The sequence below is a fragment of the Mus musculus genome, chromosome 8 (assembly GCF_000001635.26).
Source record: "Mus musculus strain C57BL/6J chromosome 8, GRCm38.p6 C57BL/6J".
Taxonomy (NCBI): Eukaryota; Metazoa; Chordata; class Mammalia; order Rodentia; family Muridae; genus Mus; species Mus musculus.
In genome coordinates, this window is record NC_000074.6 from 107,069,400 (window position 1) to 107,097,303 (window position 27,904).

At 47.5% G+C, this 27,904-nt stretch overlaps 1 protein-coding gene, 1 non-coding gene and 1 pseudogene across 13 annotated transcripts; all 3 read right to left on the bottom strand.

The window, feature by feature from the left end:
* Terf2 (telomeric repeat binding factor 2) lies at nucleotides 1-27,149 on the bottom strand. 12 transcript variants are annotated; one of them, XR_003947250.1, is made up of 11 exons: nucleotides 26,723-27,141; nucleotides 26,530-26,625; nucleotides 25,423-25,553; nucleotides 13,584-13,670; nucleotides 11,694-11,840; nucleotides 9,970-10,070; nucleotides 7,211-7,600; nucleotides 3,323-3,399; nucleotides 3,161-3,246; nucleotides 2,476-2,516; nucleotides 1-1,166 (listed from the first exon to the last, which is right to left on the bottom strand). XR_003947250.1 is itself a non-coding variant. In NM_001286200.1 (11 exons), the coding sequence occupies exons 1-11, from the start codon at nucleotides 27,108-27,110 to the stop codon at nucleotides 1,008-1,010; spliced, it is 1,431 nt and encodes a 476-aa protein (NP_001273129.1). In that variant the 5' UTR covers nucleotides 27,111-27,146; the 3' UTR covers nucleotides 3-1,007. The 12 variants fall into 12 exon arrangements, 8 of the variants coding, with proteins under 8 accessions (NP_001357996.1, NP_001357994.1, XP_006530901.1 ...); XR_003947251.1 differs by lacking the exon at nucleotides 3,323-3,399 and adding an exon at nucleotides 10,296-10,395; NR_104410.1 differs by lacking the exon at nucleotides 3,323-3,399 and adding an exon at nucleotides 10,296-10,395 and having other exon boundaries at nucleotides 3-1,166; nucleotides 7,480-7,597; nucleotides 26,723-27,146.
* On the bottom strand, nucleotides 13,745-23,561 carry LOC108167553 (annotated as a pseudogene).
* Nucleotides 26,626-26,707, bottom strand: Mir7075 (microRNA 7075). Its single transcript, NR_106043.1, has one exon. It is a non-coding gene; the product is annotated as a microRNA 7075 (primary transcript).
* Nucleotides 27,150-27,904: the final 755 nt, after the last annotated feature.

A 27,904-nucleotide genomic window follows, 5' to 3' on the forward strand; every position in this document is an offset into this window, starting at 1 on the left:
TTGAGAGAAGCAAGACTTTAATGAAGAACGTTACAAGTAGGAACAACTCATTCTCAGATTTAAAAAAAGATTACAGAAAACACTTGACTCAATTTTTTTTCTGTTGTTTTTGTTTTTGCTAAAAAGACAGTCTGTAAGGGTGTCTGAGAGACAGCAAGCACAACACAGTACAAAAGGAGAAGGGAGAGCAGAGTTTGGGGCACGACATGAACAAAGCAAGACCAGGGAGGCGGGGAGCAACTGTATCACAGGGGGAGTTAGGCATGATACTCAACAAATGATTTTTACGCTTTAAAAGTCCAGCATAAGGAAGGGCTCCGAGAAAGGGGTGGGCGGAGGAGGGAAGGGGCGGCTAAGCTTATCTACAATCACCATTTAACCAAACACCACTTGTCCGACCCCGACCCCGTGAGAAGTGTGGTGGATGAACCCGCCATGTAGCCTAGCATTCATCAATGTGGGGGCTGAGGCAGGCAGGTCCAGGGTGGTCGCAAGTAGCTGAACAGTTTTTTTTCCTTTTTTTTTTTTAAAAGAATCTGATTCCACAGGGACTGAAAAAATCTCTCATCTGGGCTCAACATACAGAGCTCTTTTGTACTGAAACTCAACGAGGATTAAATTCATTCCCGGTAACGTTCACATTTCTGGTTTTTACAGGTCATGAGATCGTATGTGCTCCTAATGGATTCTATCATTTCTTGGAAGATTTTACGGAATACTAGGGATTCAAATTGAAGCAAAGCACTAAAGGGAAACACTAATGATCTTCTGGCACTGTCCCAGCCGTGGGCCTGCCTGTTGCCTCGGCTGTGGTCACGGCTAGTCCTGGCTTTGCTTTTTAGCTCCATGATCTCCAGCAACAGTGACGGGAGGGTCCCGGGACCTCCGACTCAGGAGGATGATGCCACAATTCTCATCGCAGTCCCGCTTCTGAAAGAGGCGTCACAGCACAGGGGCTACTGTTGAGAACCGTGTTCTTGTGAGTCCTGTGGCTACGAAACCCTTTCTCAGTTCATGCCAAGTTTTTTCATGGTCCGCCAGCGGTCTTTAATCATCACAGCTGTTCGGTTGACAAAGGGGTAACTTTTAGAAATGGCAGCCCAGTTTCCTTCCCCGTATTTGCGCACTCCATCCTTCACCCACTCGCTTTCTTCTATGGTCCACTTCTGCAATAGGAAACCAAACGACTTGTCAAAACGTGTTGCCGCTCACCTCTTTCCCAACATACTGATCAAATCAAACTCAACAATCCTGAACCCAACAGCAGGGTTAACGATGAGCTACAAGCCGAGTGTGGCGCCTGCCACAGCACGGGGAGGCAGAGGCAGCTGCATCTCTGTTTCAAGGGCAGCCAGAGCTACACGGAGACACTGTCTAAAACTATACTACAAAGAGTAAGTCAACACTGAGAGTCTGGACAGTTAGTAATGATGGATGTCCTGACATATCCTTCTTTACTGATAATCATGCTATGAGGCTGGACAGAGGATCCACGGCCAGAAGCACTCGATGATCTTAGAGAAGACCCTGGTTTAGTTTCCTGTACTTGCACGGTGGATCACAGCCATCTGTAAACTCTACTTTAAGGAGATCTGGCTTCCTGGGGCACTGTATACACGTGGTACACAGATATACATGCAGGCAAAACACTCACATACAAAAAAAAATTCCCCAAAACTAAACACATAAACACATATACATACACACAAACACAAAAAAAAATCCTGAAACCAATGAAACTTACAAGTAAGAAAGAAGCAAAAGGAGCAGGGTGCAGCTCAGTGCACAGTGCTGGCCAAGCGTGTGTGAGCCCTGGGTTTACCTCTTTTTTTTTTTTTGTTTTTTTGAGCCAGGGTTTCTCTGTGTAGCCCTGGCTGTCCTGGAACTCACTCTGTAGACCAGGCTGGCCTCAAACTCAGAAATTCACCTGCCTCTGCCTCCCAAGTGCTGGGACTAAAGGTGTGCGCCACCATGCCCGGCTTGGGTTTACCTCTTGTACCAAAAAGCAAAACAACAAAATTCAGCGTTTGAACCTAGTTTGAACTACCTTGAAAGGCATTTTTGCCAGGTGCATGGGTAAACTGTGCCTGAGAAGGGGGCTTGCTTTACTGGATCTTGTAAAAACTCCTATCAGAGAAGAGTCAAGGGCTGGAGAGCTGAGGTGGCAGTTAGGAGAGTGCCCTGGTTGTCTTTCCAGGGGACCTGGTCCCAGCATCCACGGGGCAGCTCACAACTGTCTCTGGCCTCTCAGACACCATGTACACATGTGGTACACAGACATACCAGTTTTGGCTTCCAGCACCAGTATCAGGTGGCTCCCAAACACCTGGAACTGCAGCTTTGGAGGACCTGACATTGTTCTGGAGTCCGTGGCACTGCAGTCACATGCACAAGCCCCACCCCCACCCCACATACACAATTAAAAACAAAGTCTTAAGTGTAGGCGAAACACTCATACATCAAGTATTAAATTACCTGCTTTCTTGTTAAACTGGATGACCTGTCTTCACCTGGTGCTGTTGGAAAACATGAAATGGATATGCAGTTTAGAGTTTACATGAGGATACAAAAACAAGTCGCCCTGACTCCTACATGCGTACATGCTACCTCTACACCCTAAACAATCAATCAATCAATCAATCAATCAAATGTAATTTTAATTTTTTTAAAAGGAGACCTAGCACTCAGGAGACAAGAGACAAAGGAGTTCAAGGCCTGGTCTATATAGTGTTTCAGGCCGACCAGGGCTATGTACCCCAAGAGGCCCTGTCTCCAAAACAAATAAATGAACAAAAAGGAAAAAAATAGGTGTGATGGTGGATGCTTCCAGTTCCAAGCTTAGGAAGCAGGAGCAAGGTCAGACTGGACTATATGAAATCCTGTCTTATCACCTAGAAAACAAAAGAGGAAAGAGAAACTCAGGGAGGCGAACGTGATTCCATGCCCGTGATCCCCGCACCTGGGAGGCTGAGATAGGAAGATCCTAAAATGAAGACTAGCCTGGGCTAGCAAGACCCTGTGTGCAAACGAAACCAAGCAAATCTGATTCCAAATGAGATCAGGTGGAGTGGCGGTCTAACCAGGGGGCAGAGGCTTCTGCGGCGTGAACCTGACAGTTACCATGCGTCACCCTTCAGCAAACATCTGCAGGAGGGCTTACCCTGAACTTCAAACAGCTGGTCCTCTTCCAACCAAACTTCCTTTTCTTCAAGCCCGTTAGGGCTGTTCCACTTGTCTTTGGATGCTCTAGGGGGAAACGATCAAAGTGAGCCAGGAAACACTCCCTGCCCCCACCCGGACACTCAACCCTTTCAGAACATACTTGGGATTCACTACACAATGTTCAAACTCGCTGTCAGTTTTCCAGGCATCTTCATACATGAACATACACGTCCCAGCCTGCAGGGCCAAGCGTCAAATTGGGTACTGAGTAAAGTCCATCTCCCTCAAAACTGTAATTTTCTCATTTGTTTAGTGCTTCATTTTGTTTTTAGATAGGGTGACACTCTGAGCTCTCAACCCTCCTGCCTCACCCTTCTGCATGTTGGGATTCTCAATACGTATTCATCAACATAGCCAGTCTTTTGGGCTCCTTTAAAGATCTCAGTACGTTTCTGACGTCAAAGGTTCAGGCTCCTCCCTCTCCTTGCAGCGCCATTCTCCTGTATTTACCCTGACTTTGGTACCCTCCTTGTTCCTGGATTAAGCGCAAGATGACTTTCATCAGTATTACACCAGCCTTTTCTCCTCACTAAGGCGACATCACAAAAGCGTATCAACTAGGCACAGTGTCGACACAGTGTACGTGTCGTGAGAGTACTTGGGGGACTACGACGGGGGAATCGCAGTTCAAAGCTGGCCTGAAATACAGATGCTCGACTACTTAAACAACAGAACCAGCACACTCCTCCTCTATGCCCCATGAGACCAGGCCATTCCCTGCCTTGGCTACACCACGTTACACCTACAGCAGTGATGCTCAACCTTCCTGATGCTGTGACCCTTTAATACCGTCCCTCGGGTTGTGGTGACCCACACCATAAAATTTTCATTGTTACCTCATGACTCTAATTTTGCTACTGTGATGAATTGTGACTATCTAATATACGACCCCTGTGAAAAGGGTCGTTTGACACCCTAGCCACCCCAGAGTTGAGACCCTCAGGATGAGTAGGGCTGACCTACAGCAGCCCAGACTGCTTTGCCTCTGTGAGTTACTACCCCACCTAGAAGCCTCTTCCTGGCTCTGCAAACTTAAATCAATTTCTCCTTTTTTTCCTTTATGACAAGGTTCATTTGCCCATGCTGGCCTTGAATGCGCTATATCATCAAAGAAGACCTTAATTTGCCAATCTTCTAACCTCCACCAAGGGCTCGAATTACGAGGGTCAAATACCAGGCCTTTTGTGGCTGAGGACCAAACCAAGGGCTTCATGAATGCCAGACAAGCACTCTACTAACTGAGCTACACCCCTAGCCAGCCTAAAGCTACTGATTCCATTACAGACAGCCTCTGCTCCTTCCTGTCAGTCTGAGGCCACAGAGCTGGTTACACCCTGGCTTAAAATAACAAAGCCAGTCAGGACACCCCCCACCCCCCCCATTCCTCTTTTGTGGTTTTCCTAAATTATCAAACCAAGTAGACAATGTATACCGGGCTTAATTTGGGTTAAATTTTGAGAACAATTTATGTGAAACAAAGTGACAGACATTCTATGAGCCTATTTCTTTTCAGTTTTACTCTGGATCATTATTTACAGACAGACAGACAGGTAACTGTCCTCTACTCTCCAACCCTCATGGGGAGTCAGCTTGAACCTGTCCTCCTCCAAATCTCAGAACTGCCTGTGGCACACACATTTTAACAGGGACTGCCTGGAGGCTCCCCACCCCTGTGACATGCCCTGGTCACCGCAGCTGTCCCTGGCTCCTGTGTGGAGGGGACTGAGAATAGCATCCTTCTAGCTGTCAGGTGGCTGTGTGGCTCAGGAAAAGCCAGGCCATTTCTGGATCCTTATGTTCCTTCCTCATTGTTTACATTTCATGAACACTGGTCTAGCAGGGACTTGTGAACTAGCCTGTGGCTGCTGGGTTTTGTTGAGGCTTTGTCCCCTCCCCTCTTCCAAATGAACAAACCTTAACCCTCCACTGGTTTCCATACATTTGGGGGATGATAACCCTTAAATACAAGGTCTAAGAATCCCTTCTACTTGATCAGTAAGCCCCAAGCAAATATCTACCATGTACAAGGTGCTAACCCCTCGGTGTTCTGGTGTGGCCTTACAGGCAGTGTCTCCTAGCTGCCTTTCACTACTGAGTCTTCCTGTCCCTGGTTACCCCAGGTTCTCCCTGCTTACCTGCAGCTGTCATCAGCTTCCACCCTCCCCTCAGTGATGCCTCACAGGCCTGGGGACATATACCCTAAAAAAAAGTCTGCAACTGTGAGCCTCAGTTTAAGAAGCTAGGCTCCTGCTTGGCTCTGATGCCCTCAAGATCTGGCCAGATAGCTCATCCCTGCCTCTCTCTGTGCTGCCTTCTCCCAACACTCACTAACACCAGGGTTTCCATGCCCACGTACAAGCAGGAGTACTGCCAGGATTGTTCTTCACAACACACCTGGTACTTTCCTACTCCTTCAAGACCAGCCTCACATTGGTCCACAGGCTGTAGTCCACCCGAGACTTGTGTGAGCAGGCATAGGAACCCTCCCCAAGCTCCTAGGGTACCTCACGTTTCCTCAGGAGGGGCTCACGGGACAGTGTTTTCAGCTCTGCAAGCCTCACTGTGTCTGTCACCACTCCCTGTTTCACAGCCAGAGTACCAAGGGAGCTACAGACAAGTCCTACCTGCTGGACGTGGCTATGTCCTGTCAAACTCTATTGACAGGAACAAGTGGCTGGTGGGTTTCTGTCAACCTTTACCACCATGTACTCATACTTCATGCCTGGGCATAGAATAGCTCTGGGTATGCCTACAACCTTCACACAGACTCCTACTTACAACCCTACCAGCACCCTGCACGCTCATGTTTCTTCATCTACTCATGGGGGGCAGCATCCACATCTCACGGGGTCCTGTGAGGTATGAATGGATCATGTATCACGCAAGGACAAGGTGTATAGAACTTGTGCCAGTGACTTGTTTCTGAATGTAAGAGTACACCCAATGCAAGGAAGCCATGTTATCACATGCCAAGGCCTTTCACAGTGCAGGTCAGGACAGGGTCTCCAAACAATCATGATACACAACAGTGTGTAGAGACGGCAATGGCCTTGGGAGATCAGTGTGGCAAAGGCCTTACGGCAGGGACAGCTATACAAGGGTTCATGGGGAAGGGGGAGTTTCAGGAGAGGAACTGTATAGGTGGCCTCAGCTGCTGTCCAGCATCATGCAGCTTAAGACCCCGGACACCCATGCTTGCTCCTTTCAGCTGAGCGACATCAGGTGAGCTAGTAACTTTTCTGTGCCTTCCTCATCTATACGATAGGGCTACCACCATGGCACAGAGCGAGCACTGCAGACTCCGTAAGCTAGTATAGAAGTGCACACACCTAGGTTCCTCTCCCCTTGGAAGCACCAAATGGGGGAGGGGGGTGGCAGGCCATGGGGGACTGAGAGGAGGTGCACAGCGGGAGAAACAAACAGTATGTTCTGAGAGCACAAGCAAACCAGTGCCTGGAGTGGGGTCCACACAGGGTACAAAGGGCAGCGGGACTCAAAACCCAGGCTGGGAGTCATGATGGTGATAAACTTAATTAACATATTCTAACCACTGTCCTACAGCAGCTAGCAGAACATGGAAGATTGGGAGATCTTTGCTGAATTTGCTGGGTCTCAAATGCTCAAAGGTATAAAGCTAAGTGCTCACTGGTCTTTCATAAATATCAAGTATAATGAGGCCCAACTTCAGACAAATTGTACAAGTAAGGCTGATATTTCGTCCTTGAGGCACTCAGACCAACAGGCAGACGGCTCAGAACCCTTTCCTGCTTACTCATGCCCTAGGGCAGTGCCCTGCAGCCTACAGCAGCCTCAGGAGCTGGCAGGGACTGTCACATTGTCACTCCCTGCTCCAGTCTCATCCTAGCAGTCTGAGCAAGCCTTGGTGGAGAGTAGCTTAGCTGAAGATTACGTCATTCATGGAAGTAAAACCAGGCCCAACCAGGCCCGCCAACCAGCCCCCAAACTCCTACAAAGAAGGTCTTCATACTTGGGCTTCTTCTCCCCCGGGTGGGGTTGGTTGAGAGCTCTGGGCTTGGATGCTGACATGGCCTTGTGGGAGGAGTTGAGGCCTGGGCTGGGCTCAGTACTCTGGCTGTCCTCCTCCAACAGCAATCTGCTTATTGTCATGGGACTGTTCCTGGGCTGCCGGTCTGAGCCTCCCTCACCCTCAGCAGGAGCTGCGCTTTCATGTTCATCTTTCCTGGGTCTCTTGTGTTTGTGGGCTGGTGATGATGGGGATGCCAGATTAGCAAGTACCAGATCTTTCTGGTCCAGTTTTGCAAAAGCGGCCTCTGAGTCTTGTGCAGTAGACAGAGCTTTGAAAGCTGCCTTCAGAGTCCTGATCCCGATGGTGGCTGGAGGGTTCTGAGGCTGTCTGCTGAGAAAGCACACACAGGATAGTCAGTATCCCCAGTGGGAAACAAACCTAAGTAGGCAGGACTATTATAGTGAAGTATAAGGCTTCAAACAGAGGACTCTTCAAGACTGTCCACCAAAAAAAGAACAAGCCAAGACAAAAAACATGGGGGGGGGGGGGACACGACGACTACAGGCTGCTTCCTTTCAACAGCTGTTGTTTATAAAACCCTTCACGTAATGAGCACAATTTAAGTTGTATCAAGTTTAAATTCCAAGCAGGAGAAACTTGCAGGAACCAAGAGCACCCTAGTCTGTGTGCTGACAACCCTTTTAGTCTGCAAGATCAAAGCAATGCTTTCCATCATGTAAGAGCTCTGGGCAGCACCTGCCAACCTCACATCTACCTGGGCAACCAACTGACAACGCTACAGTCTCACTTTGAATCTCCACTTTCTGCCATCCCAGTCCAGACCTCATGTGAGAAGCAACTAGTGGGCTAGATCCACAGGACATTTAGAATCCATTTCCTTGGATTCTAGGAGCAATGTGACAGTTTTGCAAACATTTTATTGATCCCTGGGAACAACTAGTAAGTTTACAGAAAAATCTGTCAGGAAAAGGCAAACTGACAGCCCGAAGGCTGGCCGATCTCCACTGACAAGCATGTCACACTGTCTCACACATGCAAAGTTGTTTTTGGTTTTTTTAGATATTTTCTTTATTTACATTTCAAATGTTATCCCCTTTCCTGGTTTCCCCTCCTGAAAACCCCCTATCCCATCCCTCCTCCCCCTGCTCACCAACCCACCCACTCCTACTTCCTGGTTCTAGCATTCCCCTACACTGTGGCTTTGAGCCTTCACAGGACTAACGGTCTCTCCTCCCACTGATGCCCGACTAGGCCATCCTCTGCTACATATGTGGCTGGAGCCATGGGTCCCTCCACGTGCAGAGTTGATTTTTAAACCAACATTCAAAAGCTGGGGACTCAGCTCTTGCTACTCTTGCAGGACCCAAACTCAGTCCCCAGCACCTGCAGCAGGCGGCTCGAACTCAGCTGTGTATAAATCCAGCTCCAGCGACTCAAACCCCTCTCCTGGACTCCACAGGACCCACATTTACCACGCACACACATGCACACAAGTAAAATAAAAAAAAATGTCAAAAATTGGAGAAGTCTAACCATAAAAAAAAGGACATCTCACTCATTGTGGATGCTTAGACACGCTTCACAAAGTAGCAACTGAATAAACAGAAAACCCTGTCTCTTCTTGTTAGTGTCCTGCTGTGGAATGTTTTATTTTAGGACCCATGTGGCCCTCTGTATTTCAAACCAGGGTGCTATGATTGAGCTATGGTCTCGGTGAGTCACATGCTGACATTTAACTCCTGGTTTGAAGACAGAGTCCCAGCAGGTGACTAGGACTAGAGAAGGCCATCAGGACAGATCCCCTAGGTGAACCACAGTGTATCCAAGACCAGGGGAGACAGACGCACATACTCCTCCCTCACCATCAGCTGGCATGCCAACAAGGAGGCAATCACTGCATATGGACCCTTACACCTCTACAGTTGTGGTTATATACAAATGTACCAGGGCTGGAGAGATGGCTCACCCGTTAAAGGTTAAAAGCTCACAACCAAAAATATAACAATATACCTCCCACTCTCTGCAGGAGATCTACCCCATGGCTTTCATGTTAAACCACCAGACTTGAGATTTACACTTGTCTTCCTTCCTTTTCTTTGACATCTGCAACCAGGTCTTCTCATTTGTTTTTAAGACAGGATCTCACTATATATAGTTCAGGCTGGCCTCTAGCTCAGAACTTCTTGCCTCTGTCTCCTAAGTGCTGGAATTAAAAGCTATGCACTACCAGAGGCAGGCAGATCTGAGTTTGAGGCCAGCCTGGTCTACAGAATGAGTTCCAGGACAGCCAGAACTACACAGAGAAACCCTGTCTTGAATGCACCCTTCCCCCACCAACCCCCACTCCCCAAAAAAAAGCTATGTGCCACCATGCCCAGCTCTGACTCATTTATCATTATCATTCACTGCTTCATGAGTGAATTAAATCATCAGTTATCTATCCAGGTACTTGGCTTTCTCTGAAGTCCTAACACATGAGAAGCTGAAGGAGTACTGGTGAGTTCCTGGCCAGTCTGGGTTACAAAGTCAGAAGGGGTGGGGATGGGGGTGGGGGTCTGATCTACAAGTTATAGGTGAGACAGAGAAGTAAAACCAGAAGCTTTGGGGGAGTGCCAACTGGGATCTTCATAGACCCAGGCAGCTGAGGCCAAGTTCTCTGCCTCTCAAAGTGTGATATGCCAACAACCTGCTAATGTCAGCAAAATGTCTCCCCCACAACCACAAAAGGGCATCCTCACCTTGGAGGCTCTCTAAGTGGTTTTTCCACTGGCTCTGGGTGCTTTTCTTCCCTCATTGTACTTGAAGCAGCTGATTCAGATTTCAAAGCTTTTTTAGCCATCTAGGAAAGGAAGGGGTCATTAGAAAGAGGAAGCCACAAAAGTTCACTTAGTGTCTGCTTCTTTCACCAAGATCATACTCAACACATAAGCGACCCGTTTACAAATCCAACCCAGGCAGTGAATGCTCTTAACCCTTGAGCCATCTCTCCAGGGCCCTCCTGGTTTGTTTTTTGATTTTTTGAGACAAGGTCTCAGCATTCAGTTCTGGATGGCCCAGTACTCACAAGATAGACCAGGCTGGCCTTGGACTTGCTGTGACTTTCCTGCTTGTTTCCCGGGTGCTGGCATTATAAGGATGTGGCACACAATGCCTGGTTAAGATACCTTACAGGTAGGAATAACTTTTAGTTTGAGTATATAATTTTTATTAACTATATTCCCACAAATATGTTTTGTCTTACTGACAGCTATTTGAAAATCATTACCAATACTACACAGTAAGCTCTAGGCAGAACATTCTTGCCCTAACACTGTTAATCTGTCTTCCTCCTACTCTAAGTTCCATTCATTTCAGATACAATTCTATCCTTAGGCAAGCAAAGTATGCCCCAGGTATCCCAAGTGTAAAGGAATGCATTTAGTCTGGGTGGCACCTAGCATCCAGACATTTCCTGCAACTATCCCAACTACCTGCCTTACAAGTGATGTCCCACCTCAGATCCACCATTACAACAGGCAATTTCTAACATTAGCAAAATCCTGGGTCCCCTACTTCACTCTCTCTCTTTTTGGGGAGGGTGCTGAGGATCAAACCTTAGAGATTTTTTTACATAACTGCCTTACTGTACAGAATAGTGGTGTGCTTCACCACGCAATCTCTTGAGTTCAAAGACTGTTTTCATAAGACCAGTACAGCATGGTGGCCCACACCTTTCATCCTAGCACTCGGGAGGCATTATCACAGAGACAGGTGGATGTGTGTGTGTACAAGGCCAGCCTGGGTTACAGTTTTCCAGGCAGGCAAGGGTACATGGCAAGACTCTTATCTGGGGGGGGGGGGGGGGGGGGAGGAGGGAGTTAAGGCAACAGAATCACTCAGCAGTTAAGAGTGCTGGAGGCTCCTGTAGAAGACCCAAATCTGATACTCAGCACCCATACAGAGGGGGCTCACAACATTCACTCCAGCAGCCCCAGGGATCTGACAGCTGCTGCCTCTATGAGCACCACACAAATGTGTGCTCAAGCATCCGTACAAGCAAAATAAAAAAAAAAAAGGAGGGGCATCCCCTCCATCCAGCCCGAGTAGACTGGTGTCACAGGTGTAGCCTCTCCTTCCTTCCCTCCCTCGAACCCTCACATAGCATCTCCGATCACTGTGCATCTGCCTCTCGGCTCAGACTTCCCTGCTGGGGAACCACGTGGATTAGAGGAGAATGCACTACTCTAACTACAATACTGGTCCCATGTCAAAGAATATAAATGCAGGTAAGAGAGACCACGGAAGGTCCACCCGCCACAGGCAGGAGCTAGCTCATCTTAGGCATCTCACAAGCATTCAGAAGGGTCGTGATATACCCCAGTCTCTGTCACACACTCTTTTCACTTCTAAATTTCCACTTTCACTCATGCTTAAGGACCCAAACATGGCTGTGGGAACTGAGGCAAGGCCGAGCGAGGCACACCGTGAGGAGGTAGGGCTCCGTGTCATCCAGGTGGCTCTCTAGGAAACGCAGCATCTTCTGCTGGAAGACCTCATAGGAAAAGTTCTGGATAACAGGGTGGGCCAAGTTCTTTTCCCGGATAATGTTCAGGAGATCAGTTCTCAGCTTCTACATGGAAGATTGACAATTGCAACAGGAGAAAGGAAGAGAACGATAAAACATCAGGGCTGAGCTGAGACAGAATACCAGCAAAACATCTGTAAAGCTGTCCGGCAACTCACAGGACTGGGTGATTAGCCATGGTTCGGCCATACTGGGTTACTACGCAGCTAGTGATAAAAAGGGGAAGAACAGCTTTATTGTATGTCAGTACAAAATTCATTGCTACAATATCAAGAGAATGAAATCTGAGTGTTCAAATCAGCGTAGACTCCGTGTCCTGTGTGCAGATGGAGGACACAGTAGGCTTATGTGCACACACAGCAGACTTGCTGGGAGATGCCATCTCTGAAAGGGTAAGACTAAAAATGGCTGCCTCTGAGAGCAGCGACAGGTAAATGCCAGACAAGGTAAGTTTCACACTGCTTTGTCACTCCTGACTTCCTTGCAACTTAAGTCTGACTATCACATGTTTACTGTGTGTGCTCGCGTTGTGTGTGTGTGTCTTGGGGCTGGAGCTCAGGCTCCCAGGCTCGGCACCCAGCAACTTTCCCCAGCTTTACAGGCTCTGTGAAATTTCAAAAATCCAGGGGCTCTTGCCAGGCATGATGGTACTTGAGAGGTAGCAGCAGGCAATATCTGTTAGTGTGAGGGTAGCCTGGTCTACTTAGTTCAGTAATAGCCTCAGCTACATAGAGAAAACTTGCTTCAAAACAACAAAAAGGGATAAAGTGGGCTGTGTACATGTTTGCTGCCAGGGTTCACACCCAGACATGTTAGACAAATGCCCTACCATTGAGCTACATTCCCCAGCCTAAAATTGACATTTATAAAATAATACAAGTTGTGGGAAGGGAACCCAACTGAGGATGTAGCTCAAAATGATCCCACCCTTTGGACAGGAAATGGAGATATTAAGTCCAAGCCTACAGGGTTAGCGTTTATATAGAAAGGGCTGGAAGTCCCATACCCTTTGTTGAGTATCTGATATCAATTACTTAAATGTTCTATCACAAAGCCAACAGAACAAGGAAGATAAGTAGCTTAAGAAAACGAAATCTTGACAAGCCAGCCTCAGATACTGAAGCTAGAGTTGGAGTTACCTGAAATATAAAAACCAAGGTGGGAAACCTGGTCAAGCACTGTGTGGCATAAGCTAGCCTTGAACTAGGTATAGCTCAAGGTAGTCCCCAGCCTTGCAGTCCTCCCGCCTCCCTGAGTGACAGAAGACGAAGGACAGAGAAGCAGAGCAGGGTGTACGCAAGGTGGGACGGAACAGTGGGCAGAGCAGTAAGAGCCATGCGGAGGGACCAGCGGCAAAGAAGTCAGGTTGAGCTAGAAAACTAGCTGAGAGACTGCCCAAGCAAACTGGCCAACAGCCTTAGAGTATGCAGATGTGTCTGTGTATTTATTATTAAAGCCTCAAGCAGGACTCCAAAAGCCGCGAAAGCAGCAGCTCTGAGAGGCTGGGAGCTGACGAGATGCTGGGTATTTAAAGGTGACTACTTAGATGACTATTTTTTTGAGACAAAGTCTCACTCTGTAGTTTTCTGGCTGGCCTGGACCGCACTATGTAGACCAGGCTGGCCTTGCAAAGCTCTGCCTGCATCTACCTCCCCAAGTGCTGGAGTTAATGGTGTGTCTGACCACATTTGGGATAGATGACATTGCTAACAAAGAACCTTTTTCATTACTGCTCCAAAAAACAGTGAGAAGGATTAAGTCACAGGAATAAAAATATGTCAAATTTACCTGAGTTGTGGGGTCCTTAGACATGTATTTTTTCAAAATCTTTGAAGCCTTTTCAAATTCTTTGTTTTTGATACAAATAATGACAGCCTATAAAAGGGAGAAAAATGTAAAAGGTCTGTAATGACAATTGTCATTAAAATATCAGATACCAAAACACACTCTGCAGAAACATTAACTCTTATAACTAGCTATGACTGTCTTCACACTGTATCAAATGCCTGTGTTTAAAGACCAGTGTTATTGTTCAAGCACTAGGAGGAACCATTCGTGTAGTTTTTTGTTTTTAATGCCTGAGAGCAGAACTGGATCCCCTAGGCTACAGACTCCTCGCTGAGCTGAGCCAGACTGACTAAGGATAGACAAACCAGACAGGAGTCACAGCAGGGCCTCGGAATTTCAGGTCTACAGAACAATTGATCCCAATCTTTTTGGGGAACAAGAGCTTTGATGTAGGGTGGCACTCAGCGAGAGAGGACAGAATGTGGGGGTGACCTGCTGACCAGTGTTCTGCTAATTCTATCCAGAAAAGGGCTAGGCCTATTCTGTACAACAAGAAGCACACCTCTTATACTACAAATGCCAGCTAGCTACTCTAGTTAGAGTGTGTGTGGAATTACTGAGATTGGCAAACAGCTCACCCACAACAGAAAATGCAAACAACTAAGAGCCAGGTAGGAGCAGGTGCTCCCATCAGAAGAAGAAAGAGACCCTGAGAGGACACAAGAAAGGTGACTTGACTGGACGTTTGAGAGGACACTTTTTTTTTGTTTTTGTTTTTTTTTGAGACAGGGTTTCTCTGTGTAGCCCTGGCTGTCCTGGAACTCACTCTGTAGACCAGGCTGGCCTCGAACTCAGAAACCCACCTGCCTCTGCCTCCCGAGCGCTGGGATTAAAGGCGTGCGCCACCACTGCCTGGCTATGAGAGGACACTTTTACATGCTACTATGTACAGCCATGCAGGGCAGATAGAACTGCAGTCAATGTCCTTCAATAAGCAGGCATGACCACAAATTCTTTGAAGAGGCAAAATTAACCATCTTTTCAGATGACCATGCTTAGGTACATATCATTTCAGCAGAAATATTAATCGAGACAGGGTTTCTCTGTATAGCCCTGACTGTCCTGGAACTCACTGTGTAGACCAGGCTGGCCTCAAACTCAGAAATCCACCTGCCTCTGCCTCCTGAGTGCTGGGATTAAAGGTGTGCGCCACCACGCCCGGCTACACTTACTTTCTTAACACAGCTTTTATTTTTTTATAAACCATAACAGTTCTATTAGGTTTATGTGCAATTAAGTTCTACACAGAAAAACTGGTTAGGACAGATGGCACGAAATGTTAACACACCCAGACTTCTGTATCTGCAAGAATACAAAACTAATATCCTCAATGCTCACTTCCCAAACCCTTCTTTTTGCTATTTTGTGTCTTTTAGTGTATAAGTGGCACTATTTCTTGCTTTTTTAGTTTTTTTTTTTTTTTAAAGCAGACTTAATTCTTTTATTTTTCTTGTATAAAAACCCTTATGTGGTAGCCACAGCTGGAGCCTGGGTTCTCTGAACAGAGACTCTGGTGTGGGTTTCCACAAGATGATCAGTGAATTCCTGATAAGGAAACTTGGTGAAGACAGTCTCTTTCCAGAGGTCAGGGGTCAGGTAGCTGTAAGTCTTGGAGATGGCATCAAAGGTGGCCTTAGCAAAGTTGCCCAGGGTGGCAGTGCAGCCTCTGGCTGAAGTGTAGCAGTCATCTATACCGGCCATCATCAGGAGCTTCTTGGGCACAGGAGCAGAGACAATGCCAGTGCCTCTGGGGGCAGGGATGAGACGCACCAGCACAGAGCCACAGCGGCCTGTCACCTTGCATGGAAAAGTGTGGGGCTTGCCAATCTTGTTCCCCCAGTAGCCTCTCCGCACAGGGACGATGGAAAGCTTGGCCAAGATGATGACCCCTCGGATGGCAGTGGCAACCTCCTTGGAGCACTTAACACCAAGACCAACGTGACCATTGTAGTCCCCAATAGCGACGAAAGCCTTGAACCTGGTCCGCTGGCCAGCCCGAGTCTGCTTCTGCACTGGCATGATTTTCAGAACCTCATCCTTTAGGGACGCACCCAGGAAGAAGTCAATGATCTCAGACTCCTTAATGGGCAAGGAGAACAGGTAGATCTCCTCCAAGGACTTGATCTTCATGTCCTTAACCAGGCAGCCCAGCTTGGTGACGGGGATCCACTCCTTGTCTTCAGCTTTACCTCCACGAGCCCCGCAGCCTCGACCACGGCCACGGCCTCGGCCACGACCGCGGCCCCTAAGACCGCTGCCGAATCCTGTGCGGAAGCCGCTGCGGCCTCCTAATCCTGGGCCCCCGGGTCCTCCGGGCCCTCCCGCTACACCGGCGTCATCCGCCATTTGGTGTTTTCCGAAGAAGAAGAAGCGCTTTTTTAGGTTTTATCATCACATAAAACTCAAATTCTCCTGCCTCAGCCTCCCAGAGCTGAGGTCACAGACATTCGCCAGCAGGCGGCGCCCTAGCATCAGCTGTGTTCTGGATGCTTCTTTCAGGCCGCACAATGCGAGATCATTGAGTCCTGTGCTGCCAGGGTTCCATTTTCTTGCTGCGGAGCACTACTGTATTGTTTGGGATATATTACAGTTTATTCATTTATCCACTCAAGAACATTTGGTAGGTCACGGTTTTTGAGTCATTATGAACAGAGACGATAAAACAGGTTTTGGTGTGACCAACTCCTCAACTCTGCCGCAAATATGCGGCGGGAGCAGGATTCTCGGAGCTCGCTTGTTTAATAGGGTAAGCAGCAGTCGAACTGTCACAGCACAGAACAGGTGTAGTACTTAGCATTTCCATCAGCAGTGTGCAGCTGCTTCAGTTATCCTGTCCTCCCTAACACTGTTAACGCCCCACAGGGGCTCCCCGTTCCTAGAGGTACAAGCGTACCAGCTTGGTGGATGGAGGGATGGCTATCACTGAGCTCCAGAACTGCACAACATATTGTTCTTGGATAGAGGAGAAAATGTCAGATATTAAATTGTTAACAACAGATACTTGAACCAAGTAGTGGTAGTATACACCATTTATCCCAACACTAAGTAGGCAGAAGCAGGTAGATCTCAGAGTTCTAGGCTAGCCTGGTTTACAGAGTGAGATCTAAGACAGCCAGGGCTGCACAGAGAAACCCTGACTCAAAAAACCCAACACCCCACCCCACCCCTACTTCCCCCAAAAGAAAAGAAAAATAAGACTTTAGAGGCCGGAGATGGCTCCGTGGTTAAGAGTGCTTGCTACTTTGCAGAGGACCAGCGTTCCGGTCCCAGCACAAAGGACAGCAAGCTCACAATGGCTCATAACACAAACTCCAGGGGATCAAAGCTCCTTTCTGGCTTCTGTGGGCACCTGGCACACAGTATAGACTCACGCACGCATTTCGCTTCATTCAGTAATTCATAGGGTGGTTTGGGGGGTGGGGGGACGACGGACAGCTATTTATTTAGAGATAGGATTTCTTTGTGTAGCCCTAGCTGTCCTGGAATTCGCTCTGAAGACCAGGCTGTCCTCAGGATCCCCCTGCTTCTGCCCTCTGAGTTCTGTGTGGTCAAAGGCATGCACCACCACTGCCTGGCTTAGATTTTTTTTAATTAATTAATTAATTAATTAATTCTATGTAAGTACACTGTAGCTGTCTTCAGACACTCTAGAAGAAGGCATCAGATCTCATTACGGTTGTGAGCCACCATGTGGTTGCTGGGATTTGAACTCAGGACCTTCAGAAGAGCAATCAGTGCTCTTAACCACTAAGCCATTTCACCAGCCCCCTGGCTTAGATTTTTAATTAAAGATGTTTTAACTTTTAATTGTGTCTCTGTGTGTGTGTGTTTTCCTACATATATGTATGTGCCCTGTGGAGACCAAAAAAAAGGATGTTGTTGGATCATCTATGACTGGAGCTATAGCGGCAGCTGAACTCAGAACCTCTGCTAGAGCAGCAACTGCTCATAAGCACCGAGCCTCCTTTCCAGCCCCCACAGTAAAACAACAAAACATGGCTTAGCCGTATGGGAAGTGGAAGGAGGAGGACTGGTGGTTCAAGGGCCATCTCTCAGCTACTTATCAGCTCAACAAAGAGCATAGGCTATAGAATATCCTATAGCAAAACAAGATAATAAAGTTTCACTGTTTAAAATGTTGCTAAATCCTAGGGCTAGAAGATAGCTCAGTGGTTAAGAACACGTGCTGATTTTGCAGAGAACTCAGGTTCAATTCACAGCACCCACATGGTGGGTAGCTCACAGCTATAACTCCAGGTCCAGAGGCTCTAATGATCTTCTCACCTTGGTGGAAACCAGGCATGCACACGGCTCATAAGGCAAAACACTGATACACATAAAAATGAAATAATCTCAGGGCTGAAGGGTTAAAGTACTAGTTACTCTTCCAGAGGACCTGGATTCAGTTCCCAGCACCCACATGGCAGCACACAACCATCTGTAACTCCAGTTCCAGGGGATCTGATACCCTCACATAGACATATGTGTAATCAAAACATGAATGTACAATCGCGCGCGCACACACACACACACACACACACACACCCTAAACTTAAAAACTTGACCAATCCCTAAATGAATTATTATTAGCCAAACATGGTAGCCTTGAATCATAGCAGGTGGATCTCTGGGTTCAAGGTCTATCTAGTAAGTTCCAGGCCAGGGCCTCAATAGTTTCAAACAACCACAGCAACAACTAACCAACCAACCAAGACAACCAACAAAAGCACTTTAGCTCAGTGTGATAGCTCACACTGTAACCTCAGTGCATGGGCTACAGAATGAGACTATTGTCTCAGGGAAGAGGGAGGTGCACAGGTTTGGACATATATACAAACATACATGCATACAAGTTCTTTATGTATCATAGCTACAAGTCTCTTGTCAGATATGACTTGCAAATATTTTATTCCAGTTCTGTTTATCCTTCTATGTAGTGTTTCCCTCAGAACAAAAGTAGCTTGGTTGTTTCTCAAGACAGGGTTTCTCTGTGTGGCCCTCGACATGCTATAATTTGCTTTGTAGCCCAGGCTGGCCATGAACTCAGAGATCTGCCTGCCTCAGCCTCTGGAGTACTGGGATTAAAAGTGTACCCCACAGCCAGGCAGTGGTGGCACATGCCTAATCCCAGCACTTGGGAGGCAGAGGCAGGCAGATTTCTTAAAAACCAAGTGTGCCCACCATGCCTGGCTAGAAGAAACTATTTTTTTTTCGAGACAGGATTTCTCTATGTAGCCCAGGCTGTCCTGGAACTCACTCTGTAGACCAGGCTGGCCTCGAACTCAGAAATCCGCCTGCCTCTGCCTCCCAAGTGCTGGGATTAAAGGTGTGCGCCACCACCACCTGGGGAGGATTTTTTTTTTAAAAAGCTTATTATTTTTATTCATGTGTATGAATGTTTTGCCTGTATGTAAGAATGTACGACATGTGTGTGCCTGGTGCCCATGTTAGTCAGAAGAGGGAATAGGATCTCAGAGTTATAGGTGGTTGTGAATAGCCATGTGGGTACGGAACCAAACCAGGATCTTCTGCAAGAACAAGTGCTTTTAACTAAGCCATCTCTCCAGCACCCACCCCACCCCCATCTCTTGTCCAGGGAAGACTCGCTTGCAATGTAGAAGGCCCTAAACTCCCTTCTTCCTGCCTCTCCCAAGTGCCGGGAAACCAGACAAGCAACACTGAACTGAACTGGCCTGCTAGCTAAACCCAGCTTCTTTTATGCTTTCTTCAAGCGAGCCCATGGTTTAAGCTGGGTGTGGTGCTGAATGCCTTTAATCTCAGCACTTGGGAGGCAGAGCCAGGTGTTTGAGGCCAGTCTACACAGGGAGGTCCAGGATAGCCAAGGCTGTAGTCACCCAGTCTCAAAACAAGCAAAAAACCACCAAGTTTCATGGCTATACATTTTATAATTTCTTTTTTTTTTTTAATATTTATTTATTTATTATATGTAAGTACATTGTAGCTGTCTTCAGACTCCAGAAGAGGGCGTCAGATCTTGTTACAGATGGTTGTGAGCCACCATGTGGTTGCTGGGATTTGAACTTCAGACCTTCGGAAGAGCAGTCGGGTGCTCTTACCCACTGAGCCATCTCACCAGCCCTATAATTTCTTTTGGTTTATTTTTTTTGGTATGAAACACATTTATGGTCACGATTCATTTTTTGCATAATAACATCCCATTGTTTCAACAGCAACTGCTGAAGACTGTCCTTTTTCATTTAATATATTTAGTGATTGAAATGCTGTCATATGTGTGGCCAGGGCTTCCTGCTTGCTTACACTTGCGCGCGCACACACTTGCACACACACACTTACACACACACACTTGCACACACGCGCACACGCGCGCACACACACACACACACACACACACACACACACACACACACACACACACAGGTGCTCAGGCTGCCTGGCTGGAGCCCATTCTGGCTAACACAAGAAGGAAATGGTAACGACTCCACACTAGTCTTGGCGAAACTTCAAATTCTGGTCTTTTTCTCCTGCCTCACTATTTAATATCTGAACCCTCAACAGCTATGACTCTGACCCTGTGGGCTCTGTGCTTTACCTGCCCCAAACTGGAACACAGGCCACCCAAAACTTAATTTGTGAGACAGGACAGGAAATGTGAATACTTTCCAAACCGAAGTTTCTGCTGTGAGCTTGACTTTCTATGTTAATTTCCTGCAGTTTTCTGGAAAAAGCCTAACTCCCTCTCTCTTGTATTTATTACGATTCTTAGGCTGTGACCCTCTGAATGGTCTCTGGCTAATTTAACCAAATAGGACATTACAAGCAGACTTTCAAAACTGGTAAGATAGGTTTATAATGGGAGGAAATGCCAAACAACTAAAGCTGACAGAAATAAGAAACCAGAAAGCAGCAGGAGAAAAAAAAAAAAACAGAGCAGCTGGGGATAGTGGGGCACCACTCAGCACTGGGGATGGTGGAGCACCACTCAGCACTGGGGATGGTGGAGCACCACTCAGCACTGGGGATGGTGGAGCATCACTCAGCACTGGGGATGGTGGAGCACCACTCAGCACTGGGGATGGTGGAGCACCACTCAGCACTGGGGATGGTGGAGCATCACTCAGCACTGGGGATGGTGGAGCATCACTCAGCACTGGGGATGGTGGAGCATCACTCAGCACTGGGGATGGTGGAGCACCACTCAGCACTGGGGATGGTGGAGCACCACTCAGCACTGGGAGGCAGAGGCATGCGGGTCTCTGAGGTCAGCCTGGTCTACAGAGGATTTCCTCTTTCCTGCCTTCTTTTTCATTTTATTTCTATTTTTTAAAGACAGAGTCTCTTTATACCCTGGCACTCACTAGGCAGACTAGGCTGGCCTGTGGAACTCATGTCAATCCTCCTGCCTCAGCCTTCTGACTGCTGGGGTTAGAGGTCTGAGTGCCTTCATGGGAAGACTGTTCTAACAGCTACTCATCCTTGACTTCAGCCTTCTCCTCGGGCGTTGGCACTGGGAATTCACATGGATGTGGCAGCGAAGTGCTATTCTGTGGAACTATACCATCATGGCCCTTAGATTTCAATATTCTCTCATCATTTATTGTGTGTCCATGGATGTGGAGGTCAGGACGACATGCTCTCGTTTCTCCCCTTCTGCCGTGTTGCACTAGACTCGGGTGTAAGGTGTAAGTTCTGGCTGTCAGGCTTGGCAGCAGGTGCCCGCCGTACCTGCTGAGCCAGCTCTCTCTTTTTTTAGATAGGATCTCATTAAGTTTACCATGCTGGCCCTGAACTTGTCCAGCCTCCTAAAGAGCTAGGACTTACAAGCCCTCATTAGTCCTGCTTTTACATCAAACTTTAAGAAGCAAATTTTCATTTTTTTGTTTTGTTTTGTTTTTTAAAAAAAGCTTTATTCTGTTCCCAGCACTCGGGAGGCAGATCGAGTCCAAGGCTAGCCTGGTCCACAGAGCAAGTTCCAGGATATAGCCCTGGAAGACAGCCAGGGCTATATAGAGAAATCCTGTTTCAAACCCCATCCCCCAAAATTATTTTAAGTGTATGGGTGTTTTGCTTGTATGCTTTATGTCTGTGCACCAGGTGTGTGCAGAGCCTGAGAAGTCCAGAAGGAAGCATCAGATCCCCTGGGAGGGAGCGGAGCTGCCGTGGACTGTGAAGCACCCAGTGGATACCAGGGTCCTTTGGAGGAGAAGCCAGTGCTCGTAACTACTATACCACTCTTTCCTGACCAAAAGCAAACTCCCACTCCAAACAGCCTCAGTATGTAGAAGAGGCTGGCACCTGCCCCTGCCATGTTAGTGCTGGGATTAACTAAGTGCACTGCCATGCCTGGCTCAGTGGGTAAAGAGTTTGTCATAATAACTGAAGTATATGTATGTATGTATGTATGTGTATATATATATATATATATATATAGTTCAGCCACTATACCCCATGTAAAGGTAAAAGAGAAAAGACTTTACAAAGTAGTCCTCTGATCATCCACGTGCACGTGCACACACACACACACACACACACACACACACACAGATTTATTAATAAAAACTTTTTTAAAAGGAGCTGGCCCTTTTTTAGAGACCCCCAGAACTCTCGGAACAGGGTTGAGAAGTTCTAACTTAGTTTACGTGATTAAACTTTCTCTTTTTGAATTACCCTCAACCTTTCTTCCACCTTACTGAGGCAGGGTCACTCAATCAAACCCAGAGCTCTCAGATAGGGCTGGCCTCCTTGGCTACCTTGTCCTGGAGCTCTTAGCTCCTCCTCCTGAGGCTGGGTCATCACACCACCATGCTCTCCCAGCACTGGCACTGGGGATCTGAACTCTAGTTAGTGCTCACCCAACAAACCACATCGCAGATCCTATCTTAATACTTCATTTTTGAGACAGGGTTTCTCTGTGTAGCCCTGGCTATACTGGAACTTGCTCTGTAGACCAGGCTGGTCTCAAACTCAGAAATCCTCCTGCCTCTGCCTCCCAAGTGCCTTGACTAAAGGTGAGTGGTGCTACCACCCAGCATATTTTAGAATATTTATTGTGCCCACTGTGATAATGAATGTCTTAAATCCCAGTACTTGGGAGGCTCAGAGGTGAGAGGCAGATCTCTGAGTTCCAGACCAGCCTGGTCTAAATAGTAAGTTCTAGATCAGCCCAGGCTACATAGTGAGACCCTGTCTCAAAAACAAAATAATAAATTACTATAACAATTTACATAGCTTAAATGAATCTGGGCACCCTATAGTATTTTCTAAGATGCCCACTAAGAGACTCTAGGACACTAAATAAGAAACTCAGAAATTTCAGAAAATTTTCAGGAAAAAAAAAAATCAGTCATTTTGTAAGGAGGTCATCAAAGCTGCTATGACCCAGGCTATAAAATAGTCCTCTGTGAGCCTCACCTCCTGCACAACCCCACAGTACGGTACCCCACAGCTGCCTACAGTGTGACAACAGTCCCATGTGTGCACTTCCCTACAGCTGATCCACAGTGTGAGTCCTGCTACTAGCCACATCAGGTGTGGATCAGATCTTTCAGCCCCTAGACAGGATGTTCTGACCTCCTGAGGCTCGCTTGCCACTCAGGATCCTCCTGCCTAAACCTCCCGAGGGCTGGGATTTCAAATAAGCATCAACATTCCCAGCACCATCTGAGTCTTGAAATGACTGCAATCATGTTTATTATTTCTGTAGTACTAAGGACTTTCACTAAGAATCTAGGGTCTTTCACATGTGAGGGACACAGACTACCATCAAGCCACTAATAACTCCAGCTGACAGTTTAACTATAACTTTATTTAAGCAATCCTGAGCCAGAACCACTCAGGTAGACCACGAGCTTCCTGGCCTTTGGCAACTAAAGGCTAATAGTCACTGGTTCAAGCTGCTACATCTTTTGTTTGTTTGTTTTTCGAGACAGGGTTTCTCTGTGTAGCCCTGGCTGTACTGAAACTCACTCTGTAGACCATGCTGGCCTTGAACTCAGAAATCCACCTGCCTCTGCCTCCCAAGTGCTGGGGTTAAAGGCATGCACCACCACTGCCCGGCAAGCTGCACCATCTTAGAGAACTTTGTTATTCTGGAGTGACAGTTACAGTAAGGGCTAGCTTGGTTAGTTGCTACTACTACTACAGTAGAATCACTGTTGTGAGCCACAATGTAGGTAGTGGGAACAGAACCTGGGTTCTTTGAAGGAGCAGCCAGTGCTCTTAACCACTGAGTCACCTCTCCAGCCCCAGGGAGTTTAAGTTTCACTGACAGACATTGCAAACAAACATTTAGAACATGAATGCAGTGACTTAGCTGGTTGTGTGGTATAAGCCAGCCCTGAGGAGGCTGAGGCAGGAGCATGGAGGTGGAGGCCACTCTGTATACAATAAGACCCCATCTCACAAGAACCTCCCCAAATATACAACAGAAAGACCCCAAGTGCTTAAGTAATAAAATTATAATGTGTACATGCCAACAAAGACTCCTCTACAAGACAGGCCAGATGATAAGCCTACAGTCCTTAGTTCTACAAGGGTTGTACAAATTACTATGCCCAGGTCACATTCTTCCATTCAGAGCAATCTGAGCTATTCTCAGAGTAACACCCCCCCCACCCCCCCCACCCCCCCCACCCCCCCCACCCCCGGCTTCTACTCCACCACTGAGGATTTTTCTGACACTCCCCCCTCACCCATACTAAAAACCTACAATGGATTATTCCTCCTTGAAGTAAACAACAATTACCCAAGCATTCTTTGCAAGACTAAACAGTAGTGTCTGCTCCAGGGCCTTAACTGAACAGATATCTGGTTTTTTTGTTTTTGTTTAAAAAACAAACAAACAAACAAAAAAAGCAGGGTATTTGAGTACCCTATATAGAGCTAATGGCTTCCTTGTGAAACAGGGTTTCCTCCCTCTACCTCTAAGACCTCACCCTTTGCAGGAGTTCTCTTCTGTTAGCCTTAACTTTCCTGCTATTCTTCCACCCCCAGTGATGCACACACTTCCACACCCTCAGCCTGGTTCCTGGAGAAAAAAAACCTGCAGCCAGTTGTTTTGTTTAAAGAGTTTTTCTTGAAGCCACCAGAACCCAAACACTCCTAGACACTCCTCAGCTAGCTCTGTCACTCTAGAGCTCTGTCACTCTGGAGCTCTGTCATTCTGGAGCTCTGTCACCCCTCAGCTAGCTCTGTCACTCTGGAGCTCTGTCACCCCTCAGCTAGCTCTGTCACTCTAGAGCTCTGTCACTCTGGAGCTCTGTCACTCCTCAGCTCTGTCACTCTGTCGCTCTGTCACTCTGGAGCTCTGTCACTCCTCAGCTAGCTCTGTCACTCTGTCGCTCTGTCACTCTGTCGCTCTGTCACTCTGGAGCTCTGTCTGTGCTCTGTCTCTTCTCTGGTTGACTCTAGTCTAGTGCAGGAATGATTCCTTAAGTCTTCCTTTCAGCAGTCAAAAAACTCAGTCCCACATTTCCCAAGGCCCTAACCATTCCTTTTGGCTTATTACAGACAATGGCAACCAAACCTAGGACCACAGATACTTGGGGGGCCTCAGTGCTCCTCAAAGGTACAAACTTCCAAAACCGTCTTCAACGTCAACCACTTCCCAAGGCCACAAAAACAACCCAAACCACAGAGCTATCCTCTCCACAGCTAGAGGGCTTACTACTTACTCTGTCTGTCTCTCCCTCCACCTGCTCTTCCCTCTACCCACGCAGAAAAGATTCCACAAGGAGTCTGCAAAGATCCCTGACTTCTGCTAGACAATAAAATAAAATAAAATAGTAAAAATGTGTCTTACAGCCTCCTTGACCAGTTTTCTGCTGGATTCAACCATAGAGTCTGTCAGTGTGAACTCTGTTTTAATCATCTCCAGCACATTGATAGCTGATTCCAAGGGTGTGAGCTCAGCCTCCATATCAAAGGAACAGTCTAGGACAAAACACAGTTTCCACTTTAAGCTCTTTGCTAAGGAGGAGCAAACATGTCCAAAAAGTTTACATAGCTATTTATAAAGCATGCAAACACCACAAGACTCATTTGTACAAAGAACCATGCAAACCAGGCATTTAATCTCCTCACTCAGGAGGCAGAGGGCAGAGGCCAACCTGGTCTACACAGTGAGTTCAACAGCTATGGCTATGTAGACTCTTTTAAGACTCTGTCATTAAAAAAAAAAAAAACTAATAATATAAAAGGGCCATACAGACCCAGTAAAGTTTGCATTTATTTGTTTATGTCCTTGATATATGGTTCAAATTCCAATCAACATATTTCTTTTTTGTTTTTCAAGACAGGGTTTCTCTGTGTAGCCTTGGCTGTCCTGAAACTGGATCTGTAGCCCAGGCTGGCCTCGAACTCAGAAATCCACCTGCCTCTGCCTCCCAAATGCTGGGATTAAAGGTGTGCACTACCACTGCCCGGCTGGCTTCAACGTATTTTAAGTGACTATCTTTCAATACTTTTTAATACAGCTCAATTATAACATATATGTTTGCCTCCAAAATCCAGAATAACACAACTTCCTCAGATACAAGGGGCCAACAATGAAGAGAGTTTGTTAAGTAGCTGCCAAGTTCAACTTGTGTGTGGATGGGAGAGTGTTCCCACTTTACTATTTGGAGGAAGAGGGAGAAAGATGTGTCCTTATTGACGTAACTTACTTGTAGCAATAAAAATGGGTGTGCAATTAACAGGTGGGAGAAAACAAAACAAAAGACAGCCAAGAAACTTTAACTGGAGAAAACCGGAATTAGAGAATTCAACCACTGTTGAATGAAAAAGCCCTCCGCGGTGGAACCAGTAGTGCACTTTAACCCGGAATCTTTCAGTTCCGGATGTTAAGTTTGAAAATAACAAAACCCTACGTAAGTAAGCCCAGAAAAGAACACACAAAAAATAGCCGTACCTAAATTTTCTCCTTCTTCAATGCGCGACAGACACTGCATAACCCGCAGCAACCGGGACACCGTATGCTCCTTCCCCAAGGGCCTGACAAGCAACGCTGGGAAAGAAGACATGGTTGGCTCCGCGAGCCCCGGACCCCAAGTCATGCCCCCCAAAACCATGTCCTCCTCCCCGCGGCCCGAGCCGGCTCTCACCCTGCATGATGTCCCGGATCTGCCTGAAGTCCCGGTACCGGCTACTCCGAAAGGCCCGCAGCGCCTCGTGGAAATAGAACTTGAGCACCCAGCGGTTGACCGCCTCCTCCAGGCGAGCTTCCCCCGCGCCCCGCTCGGCCGCGCCTCCCAACCCTGGCTCGTGTCGCCCCCGTCGAGCCCGCCCGCCGCTGCGCGATGCCCGTCGGCTCGCCGCCCGCCCGCTGCTATCGCTGCTCCCGCCTCCTCCCGCCATCGTGTTCGACCGCCGCTCGCCCTCCCCGCCCTCCCCGCCCTCCCGACTGGGCCGTTTCCTTGGCTGTGACGCCATCGGGTCACGCACAACGCCCGGGCCGGAAGCAGGGCCCGCTGTCCCGGCTCCCGCAGCCATGATACCGACGGGGTTCCGAGCCGCCCGCGGGCTTCTGGGAGGGAAAGGACCGAGGCGGCGGGGGGTCTACCCACCTCCTCGGCATCCGTAGTTCCTCTTGTGTCTGCTGCAATGCTTGCTGGGGATTGGAGTCCACACAGCCCAGCCAGGCGCGCTATTTTGAAGACTACGCTGCAGACTTGGGACAGTGTAAAGAATATGAAAAATAAGCGCGTGCATAATGTTAGACATTTCGCAAATTGTGAAAAGCAGTACAGTAGAAAGAAATTACTTTGTTTTGTTTTGACACAGAGTCTCACTGTGTATCCCTGGTTGGCTTGGAACTCAAGACATAGAACTCTGCCTCTGTGTTGCAGTGCTGAGATAGTGCCAACATGGCCAGCCTTTTTTTTTTTTTTTTTTTTTTTTACTTTTTTTCTTTTTAAAACATAGGTTTGTTCTGGGAATCAACGGAGGTCCTCGCCATTCTAGAGCAAGCACTTTATCAACCGTGCACTGTCCCCAGCCACCTAGTAAAAATGTATTCTAAGACAGGCCCTGCAAAGTTACCCAGGCTAGTTTTGAACTCATGTCAGAGCCCATCCACAACATGGCTTTGGAGCCACTCTCTAAAGCAATCCTAGCTATGGTAATCCAAGCTGCTTGGTGATTCCAGCCTGTTTGCCTTACTTAACAGGAGCTAAACTATCTGCCTTGATATCCTGACAGGTCTGCTTCTTATTGTGTAAACCTTGAACAAGTTACTTCTCCGTTTGTGTACCTGTGCCCCTTTCTGTCAAGTGGACATCGTGAGG